This window comes from Notothenia coriiceps, unplaced genomic scaffold (assembly GCF_000735185.1).
Source record: "Notothenia coriiceps isolate Sejong01 unplaced genomic scaffold, NC01 NC01_scaffold00033175, whole genome shotgun sequence".
Lineage (NCBI taxonomy): Eukaryota > Metazoa > Chordata > Actinopteri > Perciformes > Nototheniidae > Notothenia > Notothenia coriiceps.
Genome location: NW_011365876.1, coordinates 67305 through 89701, shown reverse-complemented (window position 1 = coordinate 89701; position 22397 = coordinate 67305). Strand labels below are relative to the sequence as shown.

General features: G+C 38.8%; 2 protein-coding genes across 2 annotated transcripts in view; one reads left to right on the top strand and one right to left on the bottom strand.

The window, feature by feature from the left end:
• Nucleotides 1–5048: 5048 nt before the first annotated feature.
• On the top strand, nt 5049–9654 carry dram2b (DNA-damage regulated autophagy modulator 2b; the record flags this gene model as incomplete). The annotated part of the gene is made up of 6 exons (XM_010789656.1): nt 5049–5223; nt 5680–5822; nt 6146–6323; nt 7260–7342; nt 7569–7661; nt 7966–9654. Coding segments are annotated over 6 exons (795 nt in total), but the record flags the coding sequence as incomplete, so codon positions are not given.
• Nucleotides 9655–10115: 461 nt separating this feature from the next.
• cunh6orf89 (chromosome unknown C6orf89 homolog) overlaps nt 10116–22397 on the bottom strand; it is a 15694-nt gene continuing 3412 nt past the window's right edge. Inside the window, exons 2-8 of the mRNA XM_010789654.1 lie at nt 20619–20885; nt 16015–16180; nt 15282–15430; nt 14490–14641; nt 13360–13495; nt 12985–13108; nt 10116–12231 (exon numbers count right to left, since the gene is read on the bottom strand). Of these exons, the coding sequence (XP_010787956.1) occupies nt 12149–12231; nt 12985–13108; nt 13360–13495; nt 14490–14641; nt 15282–15430; nt 16015–16180; nt 20619–20807 (999 nt within the window). The 5' untranslated portion in view covers nt 20808–20885 and the 3' untranslated portion in view covers nt 10116–12148. The remainder of the gene's footprint in view (nt 12232–12984; nt 13109–13359; nt 13496–14489; nt 14642–15281; nt 15431–16014; nt 16181–20618; nt 20886–22397) is intronic.

Genomic DNA, 22397 nt, shown 5'->3' with positions numbered 1-22397 from the left:
AAAACACATGAAGTTGCTCTCCTGGAACACACCGAGTAGCACCTGTACTCTCCTGAAGTATCTGCTCACCAGTTTGTCAGAAGGAGAATTGTTATTACTGCGGCAGAAGATGAAACAAAGACAGTAATACTCCAGTATCTTAATATATATTATTTGTCCACACATTCAGTTGGCAGAAGCACATACTTTTACACCACGCCATCCCCTGCATCGCTACGTGGAAAACAGAGGAAGAAAAGAAGAGCGCGACTAACGGGAAGGAAGAGTCAGTGATGGCGGCGTGTCCTCAGTGAGGAGCGGAGCTGAGCACTGAGCAAGGCGCGATTTTAAAAACGAAAATGTGAAGATGGCAGGCAATCTGGTTGCAAACACTGACACAGTAACGCACCAAGTCAAAGAAGGAAATGATCTGCAGAGAGAGGGAAACAGAATCACTGATCTGACAGGAGGGTCTCAGTTACCGCATCGCTACCTAAAAAGTTCAACATCCTTCTATTCGACTTACTTTCTCATAGTTTTAACTATAATCACAATATAGAATTTCAGACTTTTGACTTTGCTTCAGTCTCATCATCTTTACTCAGTATCTTACTTTTGACTTTATCATAAATTAAATCATACATTTCAGTTATTATATAATTATTTTTTTTATCTCGTGGTTTTATTTATAAAAACGTACATTTAAACCTCATGGTTTCGAGTCTTAAAATCATTATTTGAACTTAATATTTCACAATTTTGACTTTGCATATCAGTATACATTTTTACTAAGTATCTTAATTTCGATTTTATCATAAATATCTCAGTTTCAAATGATAAAAACCATACTTTTGACTTCATATTTGATCATTTTCTCTTACTATCCCATGGTTTGAATTCATAAAACCATACTGTTCTCTATTTTAACTCAGTATCTCAACATTTGATTGTTATAAATATTTATGTGTCAAATAAAAATCATACTTTTTGATTTATATTTGAAAATGTTTGACTTATCTCAAGTCAAATGATATTTAACATTGTTAAAGTCGAAATTTGGACTGCATTTCAGTTTTATAATATCTCATTGTTAATGTATACGATCATACTTTTAAGTGACCCTATATATCTCATAATTGTGACTTACCATGTTCAAATTTAATAATTGTAACTTACTATCTCACAATTTTGACATAAGTGTTTTCATCTCTTATTCCTGACATGTATTCTACATTACTGATTAATCAGGACGTAACCTGACTACATATACACATATGTTACTGCTGAGTAGATTTAAACAAATACTCACCAATGCAATCCACAGCACCAGGTACTCGTCGATAAAACTATTGAAATATTGATCCAGAAACAGTAGTCCTGGTCCCAGGAAGGCTAAATCGTGGAGATGCATCTCACTTTTTGTCATATGTGCTACCTGCAGACAAAAATAAAAATAATCGGCATCACACCACAACAGATTCATTCTGGCACTAAAATCTCTGCAAAAAAAATTCAAATCTTTATCCTAATAAAAGTAGAGTTGACTTACAACTAATTTATTGGTGATTTTGGCCGAGACGCAGCCAAATGCCAGGATATAAAGACACGGGTGTTTCTCAAAGAGCTGGACAGCAGACTTCTTGTATATCATCATCGCCAAAATAATAACCGAACCAATATGTAAGACTGGAGAGAGGACGCTGGTTCCCTGAGGTCAGGCACACAAAAACAAAGATCATTTTAATAAGATAATAAACTGATCTGAAACCTGAACTGATGCCAATAAAAATATGTCTATTCTAGTCAGAAACTTTGAACTACTGGTATTTGTGCCATTATGTAGCAATGACTGCAACATAGAAGCACACAGTATTTCTCAATATCAAAACAATACTGCATGGTGGGGAATACAGACACACATAGAAAGCTTATCAGATATAGTATTAAATAATACTTGAGTTTGGGTCACAACAAATGTAATGTTAATTCTCGTAATCATGCGGATGAGAAGATCTAACAATCTTATGACAGACACACACAGATAGTGTCTGTTCTCTTTTTATCAGAGCATATCATTTATTTGTTGTTATTTGGATGTTAAAAGAATAAATAAATATAATAAAAACTAAAATGACTTACTGCTATCGTGGATCCGTTTTTGCCCACACCTCCTGTAAAAATAACTCGGAAGTAATTGGTGCAGGAGAAGATGGCTCCTAAAAAAGTGCAGATGGCGGGAACCATTTTCATCTGGATATTTAGGATCGGAATCTAGAAATCAAAAACACAAAAAGGAAGTAATAATAACACATATTGGACATTTACGTCCAAAAATGTGTTGATCGATCTTTAATCGTCCAGATATTTCTGTAGCTTGTAAATGTGTGTAAATACACCTTTGCATCCACAATAAAAGCATCATGAGTATTATTAGAGAATGGTAAATTAGTTATTATTTTCAGATAAAAATGACAGTACACAATAATGTAAAAGCAAGAAGAAATGAAAATGTTTACATTATTACAACATCATCTCAATCTGTAGGAATTAAAACCCATAAATTACCAGTGACTGCCAGAAAGCAGATCCTCCCACGGCGGCCAGCAAATACATGATTATTATGAAGAGTTGCACCTCAGTCACATCAATGCTGAGAGGGAGGAGGAAGCAGAGAGGACAGTGAGGATTAGTGAGGGCCAGCAGCAGCACGCAGCCCTCCTGCTGCCTCTCCCACAACACGCTGCTGGACCTGGAGCTGAGGGAGCGCTGTGGGGTTCTTCTGCACAGCACGGTTATTTTGAAGGATTTTTAACAGAAAAGTAGCTTCATTAAAATGCAATCAGCAATCCACCTACTTCCAGTCTTTATGCTAAGCTAATAGGGCTGTGCATCTTCATTGGTCTCACTATTCGATTCGATTAGGATTATCCTGTCTTCGATCCGATATCCCGATGCATAACAATGCGTTGCATCCTCAATTTTCTATATTACTGCACATGGCTTCTTTTTCATCAATGAACACATTCAGTAAGATAAATATGAACTCCCTTTTTATTATTTAGAAAGTAAGTCAGAAATAAATAACATAAATGTCTTGACATTAAATTATAAACCAAAGTAAACCAATTGTATAGGTCTAGCCTTCCTATATCTGTGTGTGAAGGTATTCCATCCTCAACAACTAAAAACTAATACTTCTGCAGTCTAGCTGCAGCTTCTAGCAACGGTCTTCTGTTAAAAAAAGGATACTGAATGTCCTGAATGTGGCATCACTAACAGGACTTTAGTCTGAACACAGCAGACAACAGGAGTATTTATAACAGCATATAAAAACAAAAATACTGCATGTGGGTGCACACTTATTCTCTGTCTTACTGTTACATAAATCGCATGATTTTAGGAGATTAAGTTAGCTTCATCATATCTCAATCAGTCATTAAGTGAATAATAAAGTTTCTATCAGGTTACTATCAGCCTGTCACTCATTATTTTCAGGGGGGGGCGGGGCAGTGTTAACTTCGTTAACAAAAACTATGACGAAAAATGTTCGTCAACGCCTTTTTTTACATGACTAAGACGAGACGATGACGATACTGCAGCTCTTCTGCTCTCACTGTAAAATATAATATTTAATTTCACTTTTCAGAGCAGTTATATCATTTTTTCCAGTGGTTAGAAAATTAAGTTTAGGAATATGTAGATTATTCAGAATTTGTTCTCATAAAAGGAAGGAAAATGTAAATATTGGAACTCCACAGTTGTGCTCCACAGGCTGCTTTCAGTCTGTACTCAATCACATGGAAATTTGTCTAACCTGGTAATGCAAAGTCAAATCTAATTTCCTAATTAGCAAATTGAGAATTAGCAAACATATTAGGATTTTTGAGATCAGCTGAGCCATGTTTTACTGGCTGCAGCTTTAAGCAGAACCGACATGTGAGTGGAGGTCAGAGGTCGCTGGTGAAGGATACGCAGTGAGCAGCGGGAGGTTACCGTGGTGTTCCACAGAGAGGGACCCACAGCTGCTGTGAACATCTGTAATCCTGATACACACATCTGCACCTCTGTTGTGTCAAATCAACACACAGAATACATCCATTTTCATTTTTGCATGCGTTTGTTTGTATCGTCGGGAACACCACCGGAAGTCGGACAAAGGGATAACACTGATTGGCTGTTCAGCTAGCGAATCAGTGCATGAGAAGCGTTAACGGAAGTGAGGGAGGTAAACAAATGATTTAAAATGGAAGATGGAACACAAACGGACGGCTATTTCACCTCATCGGTTTATANCGAATCTGCGGTCTTGACTTTTGCTACACTTCTTGCGATAAATGTGTCGCAAAAGTAATTTTCACCTGTAGATCAGCCCCTCCCTCCCCCCACATCTACAGCTGATCTACAGGTGAAAATTACTTTTGCGACACATTTATCGCAAGAAGTGTAGCAAAAGTCAAGACCGCAGATTCGTCGATTTATACTGCCACAGAGCAGATTCGTCAAGTTGTAATGACTGATTTGAGAGGTTGTAATAACCAAGTTGCAGTTGTAATGGAAAATATATTTCAAAATATGTATTTTTCTGCAAGTGAACATTTCATCAATAAGTTCATTTTTTTTCTACAAGCTACAAAACTTTTTTTCTTCTTCTGTGACTTCCAATTTGGTTCACAGTTACGTGGATATTTTATACAAGTGTAAATGTATGCACACAAGCTCAGATTTTTTTTCTGCAAGTGCTCACATCAGGTTTTACACGCTCTCGCATTTTGCACCATATCTACCTTCATACAGTGTACCTTCCAGCCTCATGGAACTACTTTTAGAGCGATCTGAGCGAAATATGTTTTTGTAGAAACCATAAAGTATAAAAAAAACATACGCTATACTCAAGATATCTCACTCCTCTTTCGATTTAGAGACGCTAATAACAAGAGTGCAACCTTTTATGAGGTCATTAGCATGCAGGATAATTCTCCTTAACTCGCTTAATCATTTCCTCGTGTATTTTGCAGAGCTACAGTCAGTCATTATCTTTTGGACACAACTAATCGACGACTTGTTTTATTTTCAATTATTATAGTCAGCTGGTATTGTTATTATTATTTTACAAAGCTTTTATCCTATTTTTTTTGTTTAAAGAAACTGCCAAATCGAATGAAATTGTTTGTTGCAGCGACACGGGAACGATGGCACCAGAGAGGTGTGTGTTTGGCATCATGCTGGATGTGTCAGCCTTTTTAGGTAACACACACACACACACACACACACACACACACACACACACACACACACACACACACACACACACACACACACACACACACACACTAACGTCACATAACCCAATGTCAACACAGTGTTGGGACATTTCTTAAAATGTTTAGAGACTTTATTGATCACCAGAACAAGGAATTATGTATTTAAGTGAATCGTGAGGTTAATTGACAGTCAAATTATTTTTATTTACTTTAAAATGTTTTTAATATAAGTTTTAAACGTATTGTGTCTCAATCAAAATTTTATAATAGGTTCATATAATTATCAATGAAAACTCATGATCAATCTCTTGTACAGGAGTTAAATATTCTTCATTCTTTTATTCTTTATTTGTTGTATTTGAGAGATTTTAGCAAAACTGTGTCTACGTAAAACAATAATAAAAAATAGAAATGTGTGTGTGTTTTTATATGTGTCTAGGAATGGCGACGGTGTACGTGCGCTACAAGCAGGTGGAGGCTCTGACGGGTGAAGAGGAGCTGAAGCGGGTCAGACTGAACCGCTTCGGGCTGCTGCTCGGTCTCATCAGCTCCTTCGGGATGTGCGTGGTCGCCAACTTCCAGGTGAGTGCTGCTTCTCTGGGATCAGTTCCTGCTGTAAAGTGTGTGAAGGCTCGTTCTCCTAAACTGGAAAACTTCTCAGTTCCTTCTTTGGTTAAGGCATGTCATACAGCATTTAGATGGACAGGAACTCAGGTTTAAACTTTGTGGACATCGCTGCCTTGACTGAGTTGAATCTGAGCTTAAAATCTCCAAATGTCATTTCCAGACCTACAGTCAGTCATTTTCATTAGTTTCAGGACAAACCATATCATTAAATCTTTTCAAATTCATTCATTCGTTTTTTTGTCTTTCTTGCTTGTAAAACCCAAACGGTGTGTGAGCAGAAGACCACGCTGTTCTCCATGCATCTGGTGGGGGCGGTGCTGACCTTCGGGGTGGGGGCTCTCTACATCCTGGTGCAGACGCTGCTCTCGTTCTACATGCAGCCCCACGTCCACAGCAAGAACATCTACCTGGTCCGCCTGGGGGTGAGCCTCTGGACCCTCGGCAGCATCATCACCAGTATCCTGAACACAGCTGGAAACACACAGCTCAGTTATTCTTACACATCTAGACATATTTATTCATATCTTTACTCATATCATATATATTTTTTATTATATTCTATTCCCTATAACTGGTGTGAACTCTTACCTGTCCTATCCTGTGTTTTTCTCTTTTTGCTTATGCTGCTCCTAAATCTGCCTACAGTAGATAGAAAGAGCATTTCTCTATGTGTAAAGTTTGTCCGGACTCACTGGTTACAAAGTCTGTGTAAACATGCAAATGGCCTCCCAGGTGTCGTTGTCCGTAAAGTGTCTTAATTATGTCCCACAACTTGAACTTAAAAGTTTCCACAATAAGCTAAAAATATCTTCATGCCATTTTTTTCTGCTATGCATCAGTACCTGGCAAAACAATGAAAAACAAAGTAATATAGTAGTAGTTCTTAGCAGTATTTTATTTTAAATGATCAAAAAAAAGTCATCCTGCAGTCGGGGACTTGTTTTGTGCCTAAATATAATGATTTTACCTTACACAAGCGTAGGAATTGGGCGACATAAGATTAAATCACACGTAAAAAAAAACTCACTATAACTTCAATTGACGTTATCTGGATAGTTGTGAATATCCTCACGAGCAACTCTGTGAAGGTGTTGAGCTCATTATTATCATATAAAACAAACAAATTATTTCTTTTTAATATTTTAAACTTTCTCATTTCCTCAACACAATTTACAGTTCTGGTCATGTGAAGCTCAAAACTACAGTTTCTTTAATATTGAAGCTACATTCAAATTAGATTACATAACGTTAGGGGTTAAAACCAGGCCGTTATGGGAAATGCAGTTGAATTTGTGGCTGAGGCTACTCCCTGACGCTTACATAGACAAATACATATCTTTCACCTGTATATAAAACATGTCCTGTTGTATTCCTTAACATCGTCCTCCTCAGTGTTCGTATCGTCGGTCATCATGTACAGCAGTCTGCCGGGGGTCGACGTCGCTCACAAACTGCACTGGACTCCTGGAGAGACGGTCAGTTCTGCATATTTTTAAGATGGATGAAATCTTGGGTCCGATGTAGTTCTGTTAGAGCTGCTACAAAATGAAACATTATTTGACACATAACATCATGTTTTTCACTTCCCGGGTGTTAAACAGGAGAAGCTAAACAACAACTTTGTCTAAAATCAAATATACACTTTGGACAGGAACAAGGCTCCTATCAGTGTTACATTGATGGTTGTATGTGTATTTTCAGGGTTACACGGCTCACATCATCAGCACCATCTCTGAGTGGTCTCTGGCCTTCTCCTTCATCAGCTTCTTCCTCACCTACATCAGAGACTTTCAGGTACCTTGACCCCCCACAGTGGCTCTAATCATCTTCTATCATACGTAGGTCATATTTACTAGAAACAACCAGACAAATGATGAAGCAACAAAATAAATGGTGTATTTGTAGTATAGAGATATGATAGTTCCAAATGCATAAACTATGTAGTAATGGTGCTCTAGGAGATTCAGGTGATAAGGTGGGCGGGGGGTTACATTGGTTGGTTATTGGCTAATGGTTACACAAGCCAAAAAACATGACCTTACTTACTTACTTACTTACTTTCTTTCTTTCTCATTTCCTTTCTTTCTTTCTTATTAAGAAAATTTCCCTGCGTGCGGAGGCGGACCTTCAGAGCAGCCACCTGTACGACAGCTGGTCTCAGTCTCCGCATCACAAACGTGACGCCTCGGAGACGTCTCCTCTGCTGGCCGGAGGGACGTGACCGCTGAGCCTCCCGCTTTACACTGACTTGAACCTTTTTTTAAATCTGTCACCTGGCTTTTTATAAAGACTTTCTTAAATCTGCTGTTTTGGGTCAGCATAGTTGTATCTATCCAGTCAAATCGTTTTGATCAAAGCATTTCAACATACCTGGCTAGTCAAGCCAAACTATCTGACTGGAGAGATGTATACATTCATTTTGTATGTTAGGTGAACTGACCCTTTAGATGCAAATGTGACGCTTTGCACTTTGACCTAAAACTGCATCAGTCCCTCTTAGTGACTTTGTCCACTTCAGTGCAGCACTTTATATCATGTATACTTGCTATTCAATTGAAAAGGCAACCTCTAACCACCTTAATGAGTCCATGAAGCCCACTGAGGGTCATATGGTTTCAACTGTAATGGGAGTTTACAGTCTGTGCATACAGGACCGTTGCATTTTTAATGTTTTTTCCATATATGCTACCAAATAATAGTGTATTTTTCACAGTTTTTACTATAACTCAAATTCAAAAATATATTATAAACACCATCAAATTTTATAATCATTTGTATATTAATTACTCACCGGTTCTATGTTTTAACATCATGAATAATTTCATTTTAAAATAACTGATTAGCTTTTAATTTTCTATGTAAAAATACTTTTTTTCATATTTTGTTGCTGCTTTAATATTCATACTATTTTTAAAACGGTAACAACTCTTTTTTTGTTTTCCAGAAAATATTTACATTTAGCTTTTAGCTGAGACCAACAATGGTTTCCATTAACAAAATAACTTTTTGCACTATGAGGCTGACATTTGGCACGGAGGTTAAGTGTTAGTTCAGTTGTGTGTGTGCGAATGGACGAATGTGTGTGGATACTATGTGATTTGTTTCTGAATATTTCATATAATTCATTGTTTACTTAAATGTTAACTAGATAGCATTAATACTTTTTTGTTGCCGTGTGTGTGTACACACACACAAGCATTTTGGTTTCTTCCCGTTCCTCTAGTGTGTTCTAAAGGTTTGTGTGCATGTAAATGGTCTGCAAAGGCTAAAATCCGTGTGTTTCCTCCAGAGGGAGTTTCTCCAGAGGGAGTTTCCCCCCCCCTGCCTGAACAATTCCAATTGACACCTTTGTTTACTTCCGTAATATAGTGGCATCACTATGTAACATTAAAGTATGTAAACATATCACAGTAGAGGCACAAAATACAAACATAAACCTGGAAATGAGCAGAATAGGGCCTCTTTAAACGGAAGTGACAGCTAATCGGTTTCACTTCACTAAGCCAGAGGAAACACCAGACAACTTATGTTAAATAATGAAAACTGTCGCTAATTTAAGAATCCCCAATAATGTTGCTAATAATTATTATTTTACATTATTACTCAGTGTCTTATTCTTCTGATGGCACCCTTAAGACTCCATAGAACCATCTGTCTTTATCATATATTGACATATCTACAATGTTTAATCAGACACAATCTCCTAACTGCTAACATTGAGTTGCTATTGTGCATTGTTCTGTTGCTACGTTATTCATGTTGAGAGAAATAAAGATGTATTTCTTGCCCCAATGGTCACATTTGTCTCTGGGATATCATCACCATTCAAATATAATTATTCAGTCTTTAAGAAGAAACGTATTTTCGTATACGTATTATGTGAGCGGGCAAAGAGAGAACCTGAAAACTCTCACTCTTCTGTCTTCTCATTGGTGGAGAAGCATTCAGATGCTTTACTCGAGTACAATGACTGACATAATAATAATCTAAAGTAGTAAATACATCTGTAAAATCAATGTAGCGGAGTAAAAGTGCAAAGTTTCCAAAATGTAGTAGAGTAGTAGTATAAAACAAAAATACTTGTGTAAAGTACAAGTAACTAAAATGTGTACTTAAGTACAGGACTTGAGTAATTGTACTTAGCTACTTTCCAACACTGATCTTCATATTACATCCCTGTGTTCTCCAACAAACTCGACCACTTTCAAATCACAAAGTCAAGAGAAACCCAACACAGACGGACACAAGTACATGACAAGTTTTATTTTCTCATAAAATGTTGACATTTCTATGCAAAGCGTACATTTAAAAAATATTCCCTCCTTGCTTTGGTTCCAGAGACCCAACTGCTGAAGTTTGGATACTTGTGGCTTTTTGGGTTTCTGGAGCAAAATGAGAGAGACGGATCAACTTTGGCAAAATGATTTTATTCAGACTTTAAGGATAAGGAAACCCTGATCAAGCACGAATCACACAGTCCACTGCTTCATGGGTTTCAGGAAATCTGACACACATTACTATTCAAATATTAATGCTTTAAACATATGTACATACAATCATAACAATAAATAACAGCAAAATTAGAGAAGCAGCTTTGTTTGTACATTCAGAATAAAAAATATCTGATCCTTATAAACAACGTGGATAAGAATACAACAAAAAAAAGGTTTTAGATTCAAGTAAAATCTAGTTGTTAAAGGGTAAGTTCACCCAAATCTTAAACACATTCACTACCTTTTCTCTCCAGATGTTTCTGAGATTTCAGCATTAAAAATGTGTTTGAAAAAAATACAAAATCAACTTCTTATTTAGGAACAGTGTCCCCATGAAATACTGGATAATCCAGAAATATTTGATGGGGAAAGATTTCTGATGTGGACACTATTTTAAACCAATTAAAACTGTACATTCATTCTGGCTTTGATTGACAATTAGCTAGAAATTCAAATCACTATTTAAAAGATTTCATTTTTTACCAACTTTTTTAATTATGTCATTAAAAAATATATCTAAAAAAAATAGCAAAAATGTCACTTAAAGTTTAATCTCCAAACTTCAAATGAGTTGGAACAATGTACTAATCTGTTATTGAAATAAAAATAAAAAGTCAAATTTACAGCTGGCCGAGTTAGCCATTTTAAAAATTAGAATAAATATCAAACTGCTTTTTAAAATCTCTATTTTAATACATTGTTATAGCATAGCAACGTCACTTTTTGGCACTAATGTTATAAGTTTGTAGAAAACAAATGACAAAAAAACAGGAAGTTGTCAACAAGAAGCAAATAATAGATCCAAATAAGAGGAAGAGTCACATCTTCCTCTTATTTGTATCTATTATTATTTCTTCTTTACATGTAGAACGACGTGGTACTCATTAACAGAAAAGGCTCCAATAACCCGTCTGACATGTGTTTACTAGAGGACTCGACTTGGGTGAACTGTCCCTTTAACATCAAGGAACGAACCAGATGAAGAGCTGTGGGTGAGTATCAGAAACAGAGCAGGAAGTGAAAGTCTAGAGTAGACACTGAAAGTTCCCAGAATGCAATGCAAAATAAGTAAGCGCTCACTGACTGAATGAACTCCAGGTGCTCCTAAACTTAGTTTGTAATAATTTGATTAAATGCAAAAAGAACATTCACCATGTAATCTGCAGCCCCTGATACACATGCTCAATGTAGTCTTTGTTCTTAGATTTGCACTTTGCCTTGATGCCCTTGATATCTATGTTGAAGCACTTTGAATGGCCTTGTTGCTGAAATGTGCTTTACAGATAAACCTGCCTTCAATCTGCTGTGTTCATGTCAGCTGCTTTCTGTTCAGAGGGGTCCTCACATCCAGGCATACCAAGCTATGGATTTTAACACAGGAAACAATTCCCTGTGGTGCTCAGGTCAGGTTAATGCCAAGCTCTCATCACTTTTCACCACCTTCTGAAAGAGAGACACCCAATGATTGATGAATTATTTTAAGTTCTAAATATATGCTAGAAGCTATGGCACGGCACATCCAGAACATTGGAGAGTTTAAAACTCCGGAGGACAAAGTCATAAAGTCATTTCTCCATCCTCTGACCTCCTGGAGGAGGATCCCTTTTTCCCAAACTCAAGTCATGTGAGCAGTGTTTCTCTGAGGACGCAGGGAGGACTATGGGACGGACGGGCGTCATTAAAAAAGGCCGGAGGGAAATAAGGCATCGGTGTGGCGGGGCCACAGAAAGGCCGATCTGCACAATCCTGAACTCTCCACGCTGCTCCTGAACGTCTCTCCTCCTGAAGTTAAAACGTTGATCCGTCACAGATGATGTTCTGGCCTCGGCCGGGGAACAGCTCCATCTGCCAGTACCGAGGGTCAGCGTACACTACACAGGGTCAAAGGTCACAGGGAACAACCGTCAGTGATGAGGAGAACAGATCCAGCAGGCAGCGAGGTACAGTCATGGTTTTCTATGACAATATCTTAGATGTTAACTGTAGAAATATTTACACTGTTTGCTTAGTTTGCTGCCTGAAAGGACGACGCACAAACAATGATTTAGTGTGTGTGAGATTATCTATGCAAGATTTATTTATCTAAATTATATTATAGGGCAGTGACACAATATATATATATATAAATATATATATATATATATATATAAATTGTACAGTAGTCCGCTGTTGTAGTCAACCATTTTGTTCCCACATATTTGTTTTACACCAGTATTTCTAGTATAGAGCCCATATTTTTTCCTACGTCAACAGGATATGGTGTACATTTTTATTCAGCTATTTCATGAGGGTATTATAATAAATTGCAAAATAATACCATATTTTTTTATTATACTAGAAAACAATTGTGCAAAGTGTTGTAATATACTTTTTGTTTAATGTTTTGTATATTAAAATCCTTATTATTGTTAGTAATTCACTAATCATTTTGTAAAATACTTGAATACACACATTATTATTTTGGGAGGGGCTCCACATAAAACACATTGTGCATACAGGACAAGAATAAGTTGCATTTATTAATTGATTTGGAAATGTGTTTTAAGTAGAGATATTGCTTTGTCGAAAGGAGAAAGTTGATGATTTTTCACAATGAAAGTGTACGTGGTATAAAACGGTAGTACCCATGTCTCCAGGGTTCAGCCACAGGTTGAAGGAGCTGCAGTGTTTCTGGCAGCGCTGGACAGGCAGGACTCGCACTGTGGGAAGACCCTCCCCCACCACCAGCCAGCCAAACACCCCCACCCCCTGAAACACAGAGCAGAGGCTGAGGGGTTATTTACGGTGAGTGATGGACGGATGCACTTTCAACTGCATTTTCACCCTTAGATAATTCAGACAGAAATGTATTATATCATGGAAAGGGCAAATGATGTCACAAGCCGCTGGGTTTTTTTCTTTGCAAAATTCTATAATTTTATAATGTATAGCCTGAGGACACCTGTCCTGGACATGTTGACGGTCCAGGTGTAAAGATGTGTGTGTGTGTGTGGACTGACCTTGCTCTGGGAGTTGGTGCTGTGTGTGACCAGGCAGCGCTGCACGATGGTCCCGGCGCTGTCCAGCAGGGGGCAGAGCTCCGCCTTGGGGAAGAGCCACCTCAGCACCTTCTCCCTGGTCCCCGAGCTGAACCTCCTGCACACAAAACACCAGAAAGAATCATAAAAACCCTCGCCGAAAATGTACGGCATATCATTTCATAATACATTACATTCCATTTCTTTTAGTCTACGCTTTTATCCAAAGCAGCTTTCAATAAGTGCAAAAAAAACCTTCAGTAAAGATAACAATTCAGAATCCTGCAAGTACATTTGCTCCATAAAAGCCTTAAAGTCTAGTTGCCAGCTCATAGAGTCCTGTTGGGAACCCTGAAATGTTGAGTACACCAAAGTGTTATGTTAGAAATGTATAGTTGGGGTCCCCAACACCTAGAAACTGCCGAATGCTAACTTGCATATGTTGGGCAACTTGCACAATTAGCATTGCATTAATAAGCATGAATTACCATTATAGCCTGTGGAGAAATGAGTGATATAATGGCTTGGCCAATGGTGACCATTTGTAGTGGTTTTGGGGATTATTGAGGATGCCGGGTCCAATTCTGACATTCAAAAAGAGGGTCATATTAGTACTCCTGGTGGGCTGATTTTCAAACATTTTGGGTCGACTTTGAAGATTTAGGGGACTCTGGATCCTCTGGATTCGATAGATTGTCAATTTATTTGAAGAAAATCTGTCTACAGTATAGATAATCATTTTCATCTTGTGCTCTCAATATCCAATGGTCGCAACACTACTCAGCATAGTCAAAATCAGCACACTTTGATTAAAGCTGCAATTTTTGATACTGAAAATGTCAGAAATGCATTCAGCATCCTCAATTACCACCAGAATTGGCCAAGCCATTTTTTAACTATTGTTTACCTGGGCTATAATGCAATCCATTTCATTTAACGCAATTTATACTAACTGTGCAAATTGCCCAACATATGCAAGTTAGCATCCGTTTTTGCTGGGGACCCGTGCTATACATTTCTTACATAAAACGTTGCCGTACTCAACATTTCCAGGTTAACTATGCCGGAAACTAGACTATAAATCTAAGTCTACATTCAAAACCAATGAGTACCAGAGCAGAGTGAAGTTGGCGGGCCCCTGGGGGAGGCCGTGGTTGTGGCTGTGCAAACCGTCCTCCTCCTCCAGCAGGATGGACATGGAGTTGGAGTGAGCCAGGTAGAGCTCCTCCAGCTGCTGCCGCTGCACGCTGAGGGACTCCCCACCCTGCAGGAGCCACATTACAGGAGCCGTTATTCTCTTTCCAGCAATGTTCAAACCTCTGCTAGTTCAATGCAACACTCACAAATTGCTTAAATTAGCTCATTTTTAACTGCAGTCCATGGGCAAGTAACAGGTATACAAATAACAATCAACTGAGATTAAAAAAATGACAGTCTCTATCACACTAGCTATTATCAAACGGGTTTTAGGGATTCTAGCATTCACAGCCAGAGTTTTAGTAAGTAAAGACCGACTAGGGAGAGCAGACAGTACTGTGTTTTCAAACAGGTGAATTTACCCAAACACGCAGTCCTTCTTAAAAGTCCCCAGCAACACCCCGGGACTAAAGCCCATTACAAGTTGGCTGCGCAAAGATGCTTTTTTGCTCTTACAATTATGAGATTCCAAACTCCTGGCCTTTGTTCGTGTTCAACAGGAAAAAGAAGAACCTTTTTAAAAGAGCTACCGTGTAGAGTCTTGGACACGTTTAACACTAAAGAAGTGTAAAAAAAAAAGGAGCATATGTATCAGTAACTGTAATATTAGAATTCATTTGAACTCAAAACTCAATATAGGGTTAAGTTCAAGCTTTTCTACACCATGGGATAAGGAGTGAAAGTGTGTGGACGCTTTCAGTTCTGACCTTCAGCAGGACGAGCTGCGGCCCCCGCCTCAGAGCCACCGTCCCCCTGAGGCTCTCTGGGACCTCCATCACCGAGGAGATCTGAGCACAGCCCGAACAGTTGACCAGATTCTGCCGGAGAGAGCCGGCACTCCACCACTCATGGAAACCTGCAGAGCACACAAAGACAGATTCACTTTAGACAAACTATAGTTCAAGTTGATGTTTCTTCCAAAAACAGATGTTGGAAAGTGGAGGTTTTAGGGCTGAAGCAAATTTGTTTTGTCTTTGTTTTAACATTTGAGGCTCTGTATGTCTGCCATATTTTATTAAAGGTCACCCTACAACTAAAGAGAACAAATACATTGTTGCTTATAGTAATTATTTCATTTGCGGGGCCGTTAGATGAATACAGTTGTGAGCCTCCTGTAGTGTGGCACATGTGGGAGAGCAAACTGGTTATTGACCACATTAAATGTCTTTAAAACGATTAACGCCAACAAGTATGGATTGAAAGCTAAATATTTAGACCACATGGGAACAATCCTACGCAGCAAACACTGGACTCTAGTTCTACAAATAATAATATTAGTGTAGCTTAATCTTTATTCGCAACTCTTCACATATGTCGGGATTACAAATAACAAATACAAATGCATAAGAACAACAATATTATATTCCAAAGTGTTCATATTGAAATATCCAGTACAGCTCTAATTGGACTCCCTCCTGTTTGTTTGTCAGTGCGTCAGACCTTGCAGGTTGTACTTCTTGGCGATGGGCAGGGACAGCAGGCGGACGTGGCTGAGGGGGGACGACCAGTTGTAGCAGCCCAGGTTGACCAGCCCCAGCTGGGGGGCGCTCTGAGGGTACGTGAAGGCCAGCACCACCACCAGCAGGAAGCCCACTGCCACCACAAACTGCACAGACCACAGGGATGTCACTTCACTCTCCTCAAAGCAGAGACTGTATGCTCTTTACTCTCCAACCACAGGCAAGTGTTTAACAATAAAAACACTAATCTACTAGAGATTGATTTCGGTCAGTTGGATCTTGGCATGAATTGATATCCATTACATATTTAATAAAATACTAGGGCTGCACGATATATCGTGTCGTGGCGATAATTGCGTTATGCGCATAAGCAATATTGACATCGCAGGACGTGCGATTTCTTTTTATTTAAAAATAATAATAATTCAATCCTTTTTTTTTTTAGGAGGTGCGATATTAAGTAGGCAAATTAACTCCTAAATCTGCCCCTTCCTTCAGACTTCCTTACAGAGCCCCTCCTCCAACACACACGAACGTACACATGACCAATGAGGGCACGAGATAAATTTGTGCACGAGATGGAAGGCTGACAGGCAGGTAGGCCATCCGGTTACTTTAGCCGGGCCGGCTCAGATGATTGGTCGTGCTTTTTACAGCGCCACGGCTTCCACAGATTAAATATTTGTATATATGTCAAAGCATTTAATATATTCATTGCTATCGGGATGTTAAGAGCATTACATGGAATATAACAACAAGTGTTTCTGAAGTGAATTACTGTACCTACCCTACCTTTAAGTAATCATTTGTTGTTTTTTTTATTATCCTTTTTAAAATTAATTTAAAACTGAAAACTCCCGTTTATCTTGTCGTCTTACATCATCAACAATCTCCCGATTTAAAATCAATATTAATATTCGAGGAACATAAATATATAATAATAATAACATTCTTATACAAACTTTTTTGTGTAAATATATTTATCTTTACCTTTTGTTATTGCTACTTTTACTCAAGGGAATGTGAATGTTTTTTTCATCTATTTGCACATTTTTGAAATTGTTCAAAAGACAGTTTCCTAAACTCATAATGTAAAGGTAAATATATTTACACAAAATAGTTTGTATAAGAATGTTATTATTATATATGTATGTTTCTCCAATATTAATATTGATTTTAAATCGGGAGATTGTTGATGATGTAAGACAAAAAGATAAACGGGGGGGGGGGCGAGCCTTGTTAGTAATGCTACCGTTTTAACTCTTGAATGTTATTTCTTGTGTTCTTGTGATCCTCTGGATGGAGTAGAGCCCAACATGGCAGATCACATCTCACTGAAGCATAGTTTTGAGTGTCATACTGCACCAGAGTGGTCCTCTGATATCAAGGAGACTGACCAGTCCATTCTGAAAGGACGTCCCTGTGAGATCATAGAAGTGACTAACTTTCATTCTGGAAAGCATGGACATGCCAAGGTAAAACCTGCTTGTTCATCCTTTGGCATGCCAGGAATGCAGCCTGGTGCTTCCAGTTTTACAAGTAACCAACAATGCAAATTTGGCCCGAAGCCATCTGTAATCTGTTATGATGTTTCCTCCAGATTGGCGTTAAAGGACGTGACATCTTTACTAAGGAGGAGATAGAGGATATCTTTGGGCCTCGCCAGAAATTGGATGAATTATGTCTTAAAATTGCAGTTTATGCAGTGAGTGAGGTGGATCTCATCCTAGGGCTGCTCGATTATGGCAAAAATCATAATCTTGATTATTTTGGTCAATAATTGATATCACGATTATTCAAAACGATTATCCATTTACTTTGAAAACATCCATTTATTGAAAAAAAATGTAAACAGTATGTTTTTAACAGTTGATTACCCTGAACTTTAAGTATAATTCAACTGAAAAACCAATCAAATAAAAAAATCAAATAAAATAAAAAGAATAATCCTTTTATTTCGATTATGTTGTTTTCATAATCGTTGCAAGCCAAAATCGTAATTGCGATTAATTGAGCAGCCCTATCTCATCCTAAATGCTGTCTGAGTTTACCAATTCTATATGGCATAAAAAAAACAATATTATGTTTGCATATATTGTAAGAAAAGGTTAACAAGTCATAGGTACTGTCCACAGTATTGAATGCATGTAAGTCACTTTTAATGCAAGTGTTTAGTAACATGTAATGCTAAAGTATCTTTGAGACATTTGAATTGTTTGGCTTTTCTCGACAAAAACTACATTTTACAAGACTACACTGAACACAGTCGGATAACGCTACAATTTACCTTCACCTTTTCAATTATTTTTGATTAGAGCTAACACAAGAACTGCCAGAGGTCGCTGTATACCTAAAACCGCCAACGGGTCAATAGTACTCGCTGTTGATTTTCAAGGTACAATGTTCTTTTATTTATCATGTAAAACAGTGAGTTTTGATTTCTCAGGGATGAAACTTATACCAATAGAATCTGTGGACTCTCAGCTTTTCATATGATATAGTTTTTGCNGTTAATATACTTAAGTGATCTTGTCTGCCCCTACATGCCCTCTACCAGCCTCAATCCCTCTCTCCACCTCTCTACAACCCTCGGATTTGTTTGTCGCTGTTCGATTCGTGCTCGGCACCATTTAGTCGCCCTGGCACGATCCGCTCAACCTAAAATTTCAGCCCATACGATAGACGTGTTTGATCCTAAGTATACTTTTCGACTCTAGGTGTACCCCGTCTACCCCCACGATAACCATACATTAGACGTAGGGAGCACGCCTAGTCTCTGAGTCGCAACGCCCCCCCCCACCCTCCACCCCCCGCTCGACGACCCGACCCGCACGCCACCCAGCCTCACTAGCCGTACCGCCTACCCGACAGCCACCCGCGTAGGCTGATCCCCGCCTCTGCACATCCCCAACGATGCCGCTCTGCCGTTCTCACCACCCAATAATTTCACCGCCCACCCGCCCACCGAGGTGCTTACTCGACGCATCCCTAGCTATTTTCTTGGGATCTTGCTTGACACACATGGAACTTTTAGCGATATCGCCCATGTGAAATGGCAACCACCAATATACCGAAATCCCCTCTGTCGAAAATCCAAAAATTCGCGTCGACGGTCGATTGAATCCTTATGTCGCTTCAGGGAAGCAGCGACTTTACTTTGGCCCAGGTTAGACTCACAATTGCTACGCGTTACTAGCGCTGATTTACCAAATTTTCGACAACAGCAGTTTGCCGAAGACTGTATACGCATCAGTCGATAGATAGATCTTCAGCCGACGGTGTTGAGACGATATCAATAGATTCTATGAGAATCCATTGCAGTAAAAAAAAATATTGGAGAAAGTAACAAGCTCGCCTCCACTTATAATCCCCGCCAAACAGACGACACGGACTACTTCTCTCATTCCGAGTGTCCATCTTTCTTCAACCGGCACGTAACCTGCACACATGCATTACGTCCTCAACGTGAGCTCAGTCATCCAAGATCTTGTATTCTCCAAGATGTTACACGATCTATAACTATCTATCTGTCTATCTCTCTCTCTATCCATCTATCAATATATCTATCTCTCTATCTATAAGGAACCGCAGTAGACAAAAGGCGTTGCTATAGCAACACGTCATGTTTACACTGCATTTTCTATGAGGTAAATATTACCCGCTGGCGGATATAGGTATAAATGGCAATTTCTTTGGCGATTCTTTCAATCGGACTTAATATTGACAATTTTTAACAACAGAGGGTGCTACATAACACCCGTTCAGGAAAAGTCACGTACTGGGAGACCTTAATATTCTATTGAAAAAAAGTTATATACAATCAAAAAACAGCTGCGGGTAAAATTGACCTGTTGGCGGTTCTAGTGTTAATTCACCGAAGTTAACTCACACGTCATAAGTCTAATAGCGTATTGTATGTTAAAATAACTCAATTATTTTTTAAATATTAGATAACCTAATGCTATTGCAAAAGTGTGACCCTCAAAATGAATGTTTTCAATGTTAAACGTGTGTGTCACTTGCATCGAAAACTCGTCTGTAGTTGTGACAGGATATACCGTTTGGAAACTGTTAGAACAGATTTTAAAATGACGGAGAAACTTTTTCTGACCTGGTTATAGGATTTTTTTTGTTCCTAAAAATGTTTATTTCAACGGGCTGACTCGACTCACCAAGCAACTCAGGTCCTACTTGGGACACAGCTCAGGGAACCTTAAACAAAGGCTGGAATATTCTTTTCATGAGCTATAAGATATTTCAAAATGAAATGTGGTTGTGGTAGCTGTTTAATAGCAGTTACATTGGAGTTTATAGAACGCTTTGCAGAGTTTTCACTTAAACAGGATGCTGCTCAAATGTTATTCTATAAAAGTATCAATAAGCTGAATGGTTTGCTATGTTTGAATCCAAACAAAAAAATGTCATTAGAAGAAATGTCATTGAATGAATATTAATCCACTGCATTCAATTGCACGCTTTTAAACCTCAATCAATGTCGTCAAACAGGTTTTTCTTTGGCTTCCTTAGTTCATTGAGTATATTTTCATTCGATTAGATGTTTTAGCAGTGAAATATTTCCCTGACCTTTATGGTGGCTCTCAGGATGGGGAACTGTGGAGGCTCTCTCCTGGGCTCGTTGGTCTCCAGGACCTGCTTGATGAACCTTTCGATCTCCCTCTCCGACATGCCGTAGCGGTATCCCGACTGCCGGAGGATGTCGATGCTCTCGGACAGTTTGTCGTAGATGCACGGCTCACTCATCGTCGTTCCCATGACGGCAGCGGTCACAGCGGCTTCTCGGTCAAACACGTTGATCTTCAGCTGCTGCGGGCTTCAGGAGCATGGTGTCACCTAGGTAGTCATATTAAATGTTTACCACCACACCATTTCATAAACAACTACATATCATAACTAACCTATTAAAAGGTGTTGTTATATTATATTAATTATTATCTGCGATCTATGCATGGTTGTAGTGTGCTGTGAGTCTGGACCAATGGACTTCATGCCAGAGCCATTTATTCAAACAGGTTTGTTGTCAAGCGCATGTAAGAGTTATTTGAGATCATTTGTGGCAATCATCAATAGCGAATTTTCCCTGAAGTAGGAGGTAACATGGTGCAGACATGTTGTATTAGTCTTATACTGATGGCTATGGTGGCCGATAGGTGCACAGCAAACGCACTACAACGGCATACAACATTGCCATTAGCAGAAACTTGTTGCACTTTCTAAAATTATGCAAATATAAAAAACACAAATGTGCCAAAACACATGCCAATGAAGAAACATCTTCACGAGCTTGACAACACATGTGCAGCATTCAGAAAGCATTCTACAACTTCAAGAAACATGTGCAGCGGTTAGTAAAAGCGCTGCAAAACTAAAAAGGAATGCCAACAGCTGGGACCAGACGGAGTGCTTGTTGACGTTCGGGGATGGATTATAAAGTGGGCCAACTGCAACTGTCCCTGAAAACGTTCATAACGTTTAAATAACACGTTTTAAAGGCTTATTTTAAATATGTGATTGCATGATTCCTTCCGACATTATTGCAGATCTGCTGTAAGCTAGCTAGCTAACGTAGCTAACCTAGCAGTCATTTCATTTACTGAGAAAACACTTAAAATAATGAAACAGACTAACTCTGCAAGAGTGACAATTGGAAGTGTTTTGGGCTGTTGTAGCGCGTTTGCACCAGCCACTGTAGATTCTACTCTCTACAGTTTGACTAAAGAACTGGGGCCGTATTCACAAAGGATTTTAGGGCTAAAAGTAGCTCCTAACTGGCGAATTTAGGAGAAACTCCTAAGCATAATGGGCGTGTCAGTCTTACATTTAGGACTCCTAATTTTATTCACTAAGAGCAATTCACAAAGTATTTTAGGCCTAAAAGTAGCACCTAAGTCTGGGAGAGCTTAAAAGTCCTCGAGAGGACTCCTAACTCAGTAAGACCTATTCACAAAGAATCTGAAAATGGCTGAGAGACGAAATGTTTTGGAGACAATGGAAGACTGTGAATTGATCAAGAGATATAGGCTAAATCGTGAGGGTATCAAACTTGTTGTGGAATTAGTGCGGGATGCAATAACATCCCCGACTAACAGGAATAACCCGATTAGTCCGGAAATAAAATGTTTGGCAACACTACGATATTTAGCAACAGGGAAAATGCAACTTTGCAATGCCGACGATTTAGGAATATCGCAACCATCAGTCAGCCGTGCCATAAACCAAACCATCAACGCGCTCTCTAGACCACATATCATCCAACAGTTTATCCGGTTTCCTTTGGACAATCAACAACTACACAGGATCAAAGCCAACTTCATGGCAATTGCAGGTATGCCCGGTGCGGTCGGT